At 40.4% G+C, this 13,560-nt stretch overlaps 1 protein-coding gene across 1 annotated transcript in view; it reads right to left on the bottom strand.

Annotated features, from left to right (window-relative positions):
- The window catches only part of LOC105079347 (amine oxidase [flavin-containing] A), a 71,378-nt gene that overhangs the window by 24,217 nt on the left and 33,601 nt on the right, over positions 1–13,560 (bottom strand). Inside the window, exon 4 of the mRNA XM_010968051.3 lies at positions 438–542. Coding sequence (XP_010966353.1) covers positions 438–542 — 105 coding nt within the window. The remainder of the gene's footprint in view (positions 1–437; positions 543–13,560) is intronic.

The raw sequence follows: 13,560 nt of genomic DNA, 5'->3' as shown, positions 1-13,560 counted from the left end.
AGAGAGTGATGTTACAAAGCCTGATACTAAGTAAAAAGAAAAACTTTGGGGAAACAAATCCTTCTCTCCTTTACTATCATATCCTTTACATATGCATAAGATAACTATAAGTAGGATATCCGGCAAAAAATATGTCACATAAATTCCCAGTGGCATAGAGTTGAAAACACACAGGCACACACATTAGTATCAGAGACATGTGGGTTTGAATCCTGGTTCCTTTATTGTGTGGTGTTGGGGAAATTATGTAACCCCTTGGCACTGATTTTCTTCCTTCGTAAAGTAGAAATACTAGCAACCTGGCAGAGTTGTTGGGGGCATTAGAAATGATATGCACCAATGTCCAGAGCGATGTTCCCCGCACTGTGGAAGGATACTAACCATTTGCGATTGACATTTCAGTAACAGGTCGTGTGCAAGTTGCACACACACTTTACCTCCTTTCCCATATTATCCATTGTCCGCCACAGATTGTTGTAATCCAGATATGCAATGGGATTCCATACTGGAGGGAAGGCACCCCGAAATGGATAAGTTCTCCCCTATAACATAAAAGCAAAGGACAATACCTCAAATTAGGATGACATTCTAAAAGTCCAAAACCAGTTTCAAAGAAACAGGATCCTCCACTGTGTCAAAAGCATCACCTTGGATGGACAGTAAATATATTTTACCTATAGAGGCCCCAAATTTCAATTAGATTAGCAAAATTTGCAGGGTGTCATATTAGTCATTTTTAACTTATAGGAAATAATAGCCTTGAATATATTTCTACTTATAGAGAATAAATAAATAAATAAAGGTAGCTCATCCCAGTATCTAATGTTGATGCTACAATATTCTTAGCTCTTGACTTCCTATCTAATCTCTTTGGAAGGATGTTCCCACTAAGATGAGAGCAGGATGATGACATGGAAGACTGTCTTTGGACTACATACAGGACTGGAATAACAAAGTGGAATATCTCAAACTATGTATTAAGGTTCACACAAGCTAAATAAAGACTGGCTAGACTACAGATCATGCCCAAAGTCAAGAATCAAAATATTAGAAACTTGGAAGAGTAGGCATTAGCCATTTTTGGTTTTCTAGCATCCTTTCCCCTTTCCTAGGGGCACTTTGGTTTCTTCTAGGGGAAACAGTGGCTTCTCCTCTGTGGATATGTGTCCTGGGTACCATCTCCCATTACAGAAGGCAATGGGTTAGAGCCCATCCACCACCCTCGGCCAGGCTGTGAGCCTGTGATATGAGTTTAGCCAATCACACACTCTGACCCTGGAATGGGTCACCCAAGGACAGAAGAAAGTTGACTCTGGGATCTCCTTTGCCGTGGTAGCACACCAAGCAGATGCTTCCTGCTATAAAGACCATGGTGGTGGTTCCTGCCCCTACACTGCCAGAGTTCCTCTGATCTTTGCCCATTCTCAAGTGAGGCCCTTTTATCCTCCCACTGATTTTGTGGGCCCTCTGATATCCTTTCAGTAAATCCCCTCTTATTAGCCGAGTTGGTTTCTATTGCTTGGTACTAAGACCTCTAACAAAGACAGCTAATTACTAGCCACTATTTACTTCATTTCAATGGTGTGACAGGCACTGTGCTACTGTAAGGGGAGGGAAATCCTGAGGAAAAGAGAGTGGCTCTAGATTAGCTTCTAAGGTCTTATTTCCTGATTTAATTCCTTTTTCTTTAAAACATCTTGTAAATCTCCATAAGGTCAAAACACTGTCTGTTAATACAATTTTGCATGAGATTTTGATTTTATCGAAGAGAAACTACTCAAGATTTGTAGAAAGCCTACTGTGTGCACTGAATGATATTCAAGAGCTGTGTTGATTTTTTTTAAAGGGCTAAAGCAAAACTCCTGACCATCAAGGCAGGGACACAAGACATAGCATTTGCATTCATGTGCGCACACTTACAAACTCCAACTGAGAAAGAATATATGGCAGCGATTAAGTGACAATGAAGTAATTTTCCCTTCCATAGTAGCAAATTCAAATAACCTTGGCAGATTATGTGATCTGATTTCTTACCTGAAATGGCTATGTTGTAATGCTGCAATACAACTTTCTGAGACTCCAAATCCTTTATCATCACCACCACCGTCACCACCATTGTTACTAACATTTATTAATATCTCTTTCCATGCTGGCACTGGCCTAAACTCTTCATATGCATTAGCTCATGTAATGCTCCCCCCAACCCTGTGGAGGCAAGACTATTAATATTCCCATTTTATAAACAAGGAAACTAAAGCCTAAGGGTATGAGCCAGAAAACAGCAGACCAGAAATTTCCTGTTCCTGAAGCCTTTGTTCATAAACATTAAGCTTTCAGGCCTCCTATACGGTTGAGGGAGTGTTGAGATAGTTTCATTCTAGAGACATCTTAAACTTCCCAACTAAAAGAGAATTTTGAAATGTGAAACTTCTAAATCTTCCACACATCTTCTATGTTTCTAAGGAATAAACACGGAGACTAAGAAGCTCTGGGGTATGTATGATGATTGCTGAGGAAATAGGGTCAACTTTGGAAAATGCTGAAGCATGTTCTAAGAGAAATTGCTATGGACACAAAAATAAGCTATCAAGAGGAGAGAGACTGGGGTCAAGTAATAGCTCACAGGCAGCCTTCAGAACAGCTGGCTCTTGTTATAATCCTTCCCTTAATTGAAATCAGGAAAAAAAAAATCTCCATTTTCCTCTGTAGGATGCACTTATACTCAAGTAATAGTCTCATACAAAACTGTTCTTTTCTTTGAAAAAATTTATTTAAAAAAACTTAAATATGCCCAATGATCTGGGGACATGAAATATTATAAATATAATTCAACAAAATACGTCCCAGATTCCTAACGAAGTTCTTTATAGGATGATGCCAACCAGAGTATGATTTCACACAGCGTCCTAAAGACGCCATGGTCTGAGTCTTGATAAACACACAGAACTGGCAGGAGAGGTGACGAGTTCAGGGAGAGAGACGTGTCTAGCCTGGCAATCTTTTCTAGGAGTGGGAACCATGGAATATTTTAAAAGACAATCACAAAGGCCCACCATGACCTAAATTTTTATCCTGTTGACAGAGGCACCCAGGAATAAAGGGATTTCATTAGTTTCACTCTTAGCAGTTTGGGGATTCTCTGCTCTTATTGCACAGAAAATCTAAATTTGCTAAAGAAATGCATATATGTGGGAACAGGCACCTATCTCCTCCATTCCCACAAGCCCCCAGAAGGCTTATTTCCTCCATGGCCTGTATCTCAACTAGACAACTCAACGTGTGAATCCTAAAGCAGGGCAGTGGGAGGGCCTGGAGCTGGTTCTTGGCTGACTGAGAAGTGCTTGCCAGCGGACCTTTTCAGTCTCTTAAATGTGATTCTATAGTTTTCTCACAAAAGTGTCAGCTCCTTCTCAATCCGGAACCACTTCTCAGCAAGAAATACTTTTATGACCTAAGGGTGTGAGGCAGGATCTCTGGGAATACTTCTAAATGGCTGTTTCTCTTTGAAAATAAAAATAAAAATAAATCTGGAGTAAAGGTCAAGTTCATTTTGTGCCTATACTGTGAAACCTTCCTACCCTTCCAAACTGGCCTTTAATCTCTAAAGGAGAGCGTGTTTGACACAGAAGTTGTTGATGTTGAGTAGAACACAATGTCCCTGGAATTGGGCCCAGAATACTTAAGAATTGAGAAACCACATCCTCCATCTACCAGTGTTCATAATAAAGGGAAATTATCGCCAGGAGAGGACAGTTTTCTTTTTTAATTTATATATATTTTTTAATTTTTAAATTTCCTTGGATGCCTGCCCAATTAGGGCAGGGAGAGGGTGTTCTCAACACACTGATGTTACTGAACAAGCTAGTTTATTTTATTAAAATTTTGTTATGAAATATATCATTTATGATAAAAAATATATGTATAGTTCAAAGAGGAATAATAGAAATGAACAACCATGTGCACACTATCCAGGTTGAGAAGGGTGATATCATCATAAATTTAGAAGTATGCCATGTGCTTCTCCCCGAGCATGTCCCGCTCCTCCCTTTGCACGAGAGGGAGCCACTAATGAATTTTGTGTTTACCATTCCTTTCCTTTTCTTCCATCACCCACGTATACATACCTAAACACACATTGTTTTGTTCTTCCTATTTCTGAGCCTTATATAAACAGACTAAAACACACCCTAGTGTCCATTCTGAAGCAGTGGAAACAAATAAACCATGAACACCACCAATCAACATGGATGTATTTTTAAAATGTGTTGGTGAAGAAAGCAAGTCAAAAAATACACAGAGTATGAGTCCATTTATATAAAGCTTGGAAATCGGAGAGGACAGTTTACAGCGCCCACATCATTCCTTATTGTTGGTCCTATAAGATAAGCCAGCAAGTAGCACTTACTGTTTGGGATGTTGGAGACTTTCACCTCCCTGTACTTTTATATTTTAGTTAAACAAAAGGAAATGAGTGTTTATTAAAGAGTATCATAAGCCATCGAGGAAAGCTGCCAAACATTTTTCTTTAATCATCTTGAAAATAAACAGATATGTTCTGGATTGATTTAGAAATATGTCTGCCCAACCCATACGAATTCCTTGGCACCCTTCTAGTCCCATTGTTTTGTAACAGGCCTCTAAAAGAAATCTTTTGGTGGTTTATTTTCTATAGTTCATAATAGTGCTTTAAATAAAGAAATTATCTAAAAAGAGATCCATTAAATAGGATCGTGTCGTATTAGTAATTTAAAAAAATCATTTTCTTCTTCTTTCCATGTGCCAAGCATTATACGTACTGCTACTCTACTTAGAAAAAGCTATCATAATCAACGTGGAGACATCTATCCTATCTTAATGTATTGGTTCTCCCAAGTGTCCACCTAGTTCCTCTGTTCTTTGAAAGACCCTCCCTTCTCTCACCTACTGACTCCCACAGGGTCCGATCTTCAGCCTTCCGCTGCCCACCCATTTCCCTGGGGAACTCATCCATCATCTGGATTTGTTATTATTATATTTGCACAGTGTCATGCTTTGCATTTTTCATGCCTCTGCTCCCTCTACCTCTCATACAACTTCAAGAGCTGGCAGCACATTCAAGTTCATGACCTGGTATTTCATCTTATTCTCGGTCCCCCCTCTCCTCTGGAAAAAGAACCATTAAACTCAGGTATAAACGATGCCATAAAAACAAGAATGAAAGGTTTCAAATGAATAATTACATCATCTTTCCCAGGGACTCTAGTTATGTACAGAAGTTACAAACAAAGTAATTAAGATAGAAACAATATGAGTTCTTCAGGAGGCTCTTGGGTAAGTACAGATGAAGGACAGGGCATTGAAAAAAATATTTTTCCTCTTTCACAAATGCCATTAACTCAGGAGAAATAGGCAGTTAGAAAAAAAAGATGAAAATATTATACTGTGAGGATGAGTGGCTGCTTTTCCTTAACAGCTTTAATAAGACATCATTCACATATTCTATAATCCATCCATTTGAAGTGTACAATTCAATGCTTTCTGGTATATTTACAGAGTTGTGAAACCATCACTACAGCTAATTTTCGAACATTTTCATTACCCCGAGAAGAAACTCTTCACTCATTAATAGTCACTCTCAGGGTGGAGGGTATAGCTCAAGTGGTATAGCTCAAGTGGTACAGCTCATGCATAGCATACACAAAGTCCTGGGTTCAATCCCCAGTACCGCCCCCAAAAATAAATAAATAAATAAATAAACAAACAAACAAACAAACAAACCTAACTACCTCTCCCCCCAAAAAATAAAATTAAAAAATCAAATGTATAAAAAAAGTCACTCTCCATTCTCTCCCACCCCATTTTGAAGAACTGCCAAACTATTTTTCAAAGCAGCTGTCACCATTTTACATTCCCACCTGCAACATATGAGGGTTCCAGTATCTCCACATCCTTGCTAACACTCGCTATTGTCTGTCTTTTTGAGTATAGTCATCCTGGTGGATGCAAAGTGGTCTCCCATTGTGGTTTGGACTTGCATTTCCCTCATGACTAATGACAGCCTAAGTCAAATCAGGCTTGGTGAGTGGAAGGTCAGATTGTTGAGCCCATACATTGTCTCCATCCTTGGTGCCATGGCCACTTTGTATGTGGGCCCACTGAGCAAGTGCTAGTGGAAAGAGATGGTGTGATGGCTCTGTACTGTGTCAACTTGTTCAGGCTGAACTGGATTTCCCAGAGTTTTCTTTCCTATGTATTTCTTGTTAGGGCACTTCACAAGAGGAATTCTTAAGGGAAATTTAGAGAGTAAAAGTGAAGCAGCACTCATTTTGTAGTTCACACACATTGTTGCTGATTCTCATTACACAAGATAGGGGCTGGGCCTGCAACTACCTCCACCCTCTGGAATCCTCTAGCCTCTTCAACTCCTAGGCCAGGTGTATGTATTCAGCTCTGTGATGAAGGGTCCTGGCTTCTGCAAGACACTCACAGTGTCAAGATCAGAGGCAACAATGACTGACATGGGCTCCAGCTCATGCTTGTGGGTTCCAGCTTGTTCTTGCTTTCCCCCATCTTACATCTATCTTCCCTTCCTGACTGCCTGCACTTCAAGCTCCAGCATCAGATGCAAAGACAAGAGCCTTACAACAACTCCCACAATTAGTAAGGCCAAATCCTTATAATAAATCCTTTAGCAGTTTTGCTTATCTCACTGAACCTTGACTGATATAGGCTGATAATCCAAAGGATGGATCAACTTGTACCTGATTATTAAAGCTTCTCTGCAGCAGATGCCCAATGGTCAGCATTCACAGGGGACCCAGGGGCAACTCCAGCCAATAAGGGACATGGATAAATTATCTCAGCTTCTCTGTTCTTGGAGGGCGATTCTTTGGCACATTCCACACAGTTTCTCAGGGAAAACTCAGAGTAATTGAGCTTCAGTTGCCCACAGCTGTGACAACTCATTAATATACCCTTTATTAGCATTTATTCCCTTCCCTGGAGGTAGTTTATTTGGGAAGTGATGTCAGGTCTACTTTGGGGGCACAATCAACATTCTCAAGTCTGTTTTGGGGACAAAACAAGACAGCAATCCATCTTTCCTTCTGCACGACAAGGACAGCTAGATGTGCTGCCTGAAGTACTGTCTCTGGGACGATATGCCTTCATCACTGTCTGTGGGGGTCCCACGGAGGGGTACTGAAATGCAGTAGCCATCCACTTCCAGTTGACAACTGCAGAAGGTATATATCCTTCTGTAAACCAGGCCTGTGTTTTCATCCTCTCCCACTAACTACTTAGAGGGTACTGTCCTTGAGTTGTATGTATGAGTTGAGGGACAGGAACCAAAGCAGTAGAAGCAGTTATCTTTGGAGCCTGAACTATCTCTTGTTCATGCAGTTTATTTTTGCCTGCTGGACCTGCTCAGGTCTGGGCTCATCAATTTCATAATGCCATGCATGTCTAATTCGATACTTTGGCGAAGCAGATATTACCTCCATTCATGATGTGTGGTTTGAATCTATGACCACTTGGTGTTCCATGGTCAGTTATTCAGTTCCTACCAGGACACAACTACAGGTCAGGAACTGCTTTCCAAATGAAGAGTGATTGTCAGTAGAAAAGGACATGCATGGCTTCACTCAAATCCTAAGAGGTTGCTGCTCCAATTCTCCTACTTGAAGTTACCAAAAGCTGCAGACACCATCTCAGTCTGCCATATTTCCAATATCACTGACTCTCCTGGATCATCAGGGCCAAATGGCAAAGCAGCTTACACTGGAACCATAACCTGCTGTATACTCTTCTTACTCTAAGCCTCATTCAAAACTGGTAGCTTTATGAATTAATAGGCAAATGTATTGGAGCAGTGGGCCTTGGTATGGTCCCATTGCTTCTGAAATCCAAAGAAGTCGACTGTCCTTTGTGACTCTTTCTAGCAGCTGGCCTGTACTTTGAACCAGGTCTTACCCATCTCCATCTAACTTATGTTGGGATCTAATTCCCATGAGTCTGAAGATGGTGAGGAGTGGTACAAGTAGATTCTGTGAGCGAATCAGCCTTATCTTGGGAGGTAACTACCCCAGGTACAGACAATGAAAGGCTTGTATGCAGGAAATGGCTGGTTCTGTCTTCTAAAGGGGGGATTTAGGGACTCAAAGTTCTCAGTCTTATTTGTACCTACTCAAATGTCCTAAATTCCAGGTTTCAAGTTTCTGTTCCATTGCCTCTGATTTAGCGTAAGAAACCTAGCAGGGGAGAACATTTAATTGGTATTCCAACTCTGCAACCTTTACACTCAGGTCCTTGGTTTGAATCCTCAACCATTTCTATTCCTTGACCCATTCAAGCTGCCACGGAGGCACTCTGATTTTCCGGGAGGGAAGAGTGTAGACATTCCAACCTTACACTACTACCAGTGTTCTTAATGGGATAGTCACAATTTTCAATTTCTCTTTTTCTCTGTTTATGCTCCCTAGGACCATCAGTAGACATCAAGCGATTCAATAATCCTTATAATGACTATTTTTGCCATAGCAACCAAATGTCAAAGCTCCTTGATTTTCCAATGCTTTGCCCTACCCATATACTTCAACCTACGTCATTGACAATGATAATTTATGACATTATAAAGCAACCATATACCATGCCTTGCCCATGCCCCATTTCCTCCTAGAAAGGAAGTTGTCCTTGTGTTCCTCAAATAGGTGAGCAACCCAATCACAGAATTCCTGGGTTTTCTGGGACTACTCTGGTACTAATTACCGTATCAGTTAGGATTCTAGCAAGAAATAGATGGCACATTCAAATTGGTAATCTAAGAGCTATTTAATAAAGGGACCACTTTCAAAAATATAGGCAAGGTACAGGAGGACCACAAATGACAGTGCAGGACTCCAGAACCACTAACAATGGGGCTGCTACATCTAGGCCTCAAGGGGAGAGGAGGCAAGACAGGAGATAAGATTATTAAACCTGTAGACAAAAAAAGTTATGGGGAAAGGGCTACCCAGTGACCTTCAGTTGAGGGACATAGGTAGACGGTGGTACATTACATGGACAGAGGCAAGAGAATAGACATTCCAACCTTACACTACTACCAGTGCTCCATGTCCAAAACCAACCCAAAGCCACTGAACATGTGAGCCTGTTGCTTCCATCTACCCAGGTCAACTTCCCTGGGTAGAGAGTAGGGTGGAAAAGAATGGAGAGTGGATCTGAAGGTGCCAGTTCGAAGACTAAAAACACACTGCTGTCTTAAATGACACAAAGATGAAAACTAGCAATTCACTTCATTTTGCTCTGAATCCATCATATTGGCTGCCTAGACTCTATCAATTCTCATTTATATGCTTATTATTAGTATCTTAACTTTAAGATTTGTTACCAAAATTGGTATGCTCTTATCAAAACATAGAGACTCAAAATGCACCAGGGGTCTTCAGGTTCTACATCTGGAGGCTAGTAAAGTGCTATATTGAGATCCCTCAGATATTTTGAGCGATACAAACTCCTATAGAGAGTTTGGAGGAAAATATGCCTTATACCAAAGTCTATATATGTTGATATTGGTGTCTAATGTGTCTAATACATGAGTGGAATAGCTGAGACATTAGAGGATAGGTGGACAGACCCTTTTAAGAACTTTTTCTTTGGGGACCTAGAGTTTTTAGGGAAAGGTACTGTTAACAGATTTGATCTAGAAACATCAGTATCACTATCTCTAGACAGACTGAAGGGGCTTTGGTTTCTGTAGAGTAGGGGTTCTCATCCAAGAGTGATTTTGCTCTACAGGTTATATTTAGCCATGTCTGGAGACAGTTTTGGATGTCACAACTGGGTGGGGGCTGCTGGTAGATATCCCACAATGTGCAGGACAGCCCCTGACAACAAAGAATTATTCAGTTCTAAAAGTCAGTAGTGCCTGGGTTGAGAAACCTTGCTGTAGAGTAATACACAAATGTGAGTGAATATCATCAACTTTTCTGGAACCCAACACTTTCCATTTGCAAGATTCCTGGATTTGTAGCAGAGTTGCCTCGGAATGACTCAGGGTGTAGTGTATAGGGATCCCGCCATTAGACCTACTAAATCAGGCGGTGTGGCCAGGCTATCTATATTTTTAACAAATCTTGGGTAATTCTAATGTTCACTAAAGCTTGGGTATTATCCCATTACAGTGTTTGTGTAAAATTTCTAATTAATTTAGCTATGCATGTTGTCAAATTATATGAATGAAGTAAAAATAATTTTAAAATACCTAATCTCATAAACCATTTCTTTTCAATCCTTATTTTTATTAAACTTAAAAAATACTAAAGGAAATGATGATTTCTGTTATGGTTGTCCATTTACTTCATTAAGATTTATTTCCTCTTAAACTTTTTTCTTAAAAAATCATTTAGTCGTTTTAGTCTCCTTCCTTATATCTTTGGTTTTATGATGCCTGGATTCCATGTCTGATTTCTCTTGCTTTTCACTGCTCTAAGGTAAAAATCTTGTGATCGTAAGTGAGATGCATTGTAAGGTAATAAATCTGGGCTGCTTTTGATAAATTTAGCAAGTTCACTATGTCTCTGAAGATATTCAGAGGTCCACATTACATGTGTAATTAAATTTCTAACATATATGCAGACCTTGTTTTATTGTGCTTCACTTTACTGCACATCACAGATACTGTGTTGTTTTTTTTTTCACAAACAGAAGGTTTGTGGCAAACCTGGGTTGTCAGATGATAGTTAGCATTTTAGGCAAAAAAAAGTATTTCTAAATTAAGGTATATACGTTGTTTTTTTTAAGACATAATGCTCTTGCACATTTAAGACTACAACATAGTGTAACCATAACTTTTATGTGCACTGGGAAACAAACTCGTGTGATTCTCTTTATTGTGATACTCGCTTTATGGCAGTGGTCTAGAACCGAACCCACAATATCTCCGAGGTACGTCTGTGTATGTGTGTGCGTGCGTATGTGTGTGCATATCAAATTTGTTTAAATCCATCTGGTAGCTGGCAGAGACAGAACCAGAGTTCATGTCTCCATGCTTTTGATTCAGACTCCCCTGGCCCCTTCCTCTGTGCCTCAGTCTCCCTGTCAGAAAGATTGGACCCGCAGTGCCACTGAGCTGGGGCCTCCATTGAGAGTCTATTAGAATGTGCTTCTCGGCCCGGAGGCTGTAGGCATGAGTGAACACTGATCTGAGAGACACATGGACACAAAGATCTCACCCCGCTGCCTAGGCTGGAAAGCACTTCAGCTTGCCCTGACAGACTAGAGCACTTTGTTCATTGCTTTTGGCACTTTTCCATTTTCCACGATGTATTAGACTGAATTAAGTACATGTCTTACCTTCCGGACTAGTCTCAATGCACCTGAGAAGAAGGACTATACCTCACACGTGTTTATATCTCCTACACTGCCTTGTAAATAGCAAGGTTCTAAGAAATGTTTGTTAAATGAAGGAATAAAGGGGGGAGTGGAATTCTTGCTTTCTTAAAGCCCATCTCCTATCACATCTAGCTCTCCCAGGCCCCAGAAAGTGTCCAGTCTCTTTCCACACAAGTGACTCCCTCTTTTTCCACCTCAGACAAGACCTTCTAGTGAATGTCAATTTTGCACTGATTTTTAATTATCAATTCCAAATGCATACCCTGTCTAAAATAGCCACAATCAATCTTACCATCAAATTTACTAGAACTGACTTAGTATAAGGTGCTGAAGGGAAGAGAAAGATGGGAGACTCACTTTCTTAGGGAACCTAAATCCCTAAAAACATTTCCTATGTTAGCATTTCTCATGCTGATCTTTATGGATATAATACGAAAACAAAGTCCATGGTCATAAATCTGGGGAATCCTGACTTACAGTTAAACAACTTTTTTTTTAACTGCCTGTCCTCATAAGACTCCTAATTTGCTAATGGACATCTTGGCTCTCAAAGATAGAATATGGAGCACTTCCAAAATTTATCTAAGCAACAAATCACCTATTTTGCAAAGCACTGTGGGGATTAATATTGCTTGGAAAATATTCCCTTAGGCATGCTTTCTTCGTATTCTGGCTGGCACTGGTAGGGCCCTGAGAGAACACAGGAAAACACAGGCTACAAAGAAGACCTACAATTACCAGAATATTTATTTTCCAAATGCTACAGATGGGAATATATTCGCATGCATACCTCTCCTGCACAAAAGGGGACAGCATCCCACAACACTGAGTCAAATAGGAGAAATAAAGGGAAACCACTTGTACATCTAGTTAAAACTGCAAGTGCTCTGTGCTGAGTCTTGGGTCTGGGCCTCTGCCCCTTGGAAGATAGCAGTATAGAGAGAAAGTACATCAGAGCAGGTTGAGAGGGTCAAGGGCAAAGCAGAGCTTCTTGCCAGACAGGCTGTTAACTGAGAGCGTTCACTTTGTATATCCCAGTGACCAAGTAGATGCAGTCCTGCCCCTCTACTGGATGGAGTGACCTCAGTGATGGCTCCAGCGAGCATGATGGGAGAGATGTGATGAGGGCTTTCAGTGGGAGGGAAGGCGGACCAGGAGCCATCAGATTCTTAGCACAATCTTCCCAACATTTGGACATCAGAAAAGTATTTTTTTTAATCTACAGATTAGAGGAACGTCACAGAAACTTAGGACTTCTTTGGTGGGTGTCCAAATAATTATGTAAATGAGTTAGTGACTGCACCCACATCTGTGCCCAGGGTCTACATTTATCACCTGCTGCTGGTCAGCCAGTGTAAGCCAATAGTGATTTCTTCCCATGTCTCTAAAGCCTGATTTTTTTTTTCAGAGACGTTTATCTGCTGGAAACTAGGCCACTGGGTACTTTGGCAAACACACAAAATTAAATCTCAGCCTGAGGTTCTCTGTGTATCATTCGAGTCTGACAAATTACAGGAGAGCCATGGGAATGAAAGGAAATGGACTAAAAGTTTGGTCATTGTTTTCTTTGTTTGAAAAACCTGAGATGAGAAAAGTCTTTTAAATGAAAAGGACTCAGTTCAGCAGCTTTTGGGATCGAACTGTTCATTACATTTAACTATAATTAACACTCAAATTTTCTGTGATTCCACCTAGAATTTTCTTCTTCTAGTTGCACTAAACCCAAGCAGGAGGCAAAAAACAAAATGAAGTGCTACGAAAACAATACTGGGCTGTTCAAATATAAAGTGGCAACATTATTACCATTATTTGTCTCTTTTCAGTTCCAAGTTCTGTTTGCTCAGGTTAATTATCAACTAGGCTTTCACAGGTCTGTCTCTCTCTCATTTCCGTAGGACCTTGAACCAAATACTTGCATTCTTACAACTTTCTCCTGTCTCTAAAGTGAGGATACGTGTCACTTACTAAAACTCTAAAACCCACTAGTTTTCAAAAGGTATTCATTCACTGAGTTTTCACAAGTGAAACCGCTTGAGTCCACACTTGAGACAGAGGGCTATAAGCAGCATCAATCCTGTTAAGTAGCAGAACAAGGCAATGACAGAAAAGACTCAGTGGGTCAGTGGGACAGTAGAACTTCCCTTCTTCAGGAGATTCAGAATGGACAAGATATGGGCACTGAAACCCAAC

This window comes from Camelus bactrianus, chromosome X, assembly GCF_048773025.1.
Source record: "Camelus bactrianus isolate YW-2024 breed Bactrian camel chromosome X, ASM4877302v1, whole genome shotgun sequence".
Classification (NCBI taxonomy): Eukaryota; Metazoa; Chordata; class Mammalia; order Artiodactyla; family Camelidae; genus Camelus; species Camelus bactrianus.
Note: the sequence above shows the minus strand (reverse complement) of the source record. Positions and strands in the feature narration are given on the sequence as shown.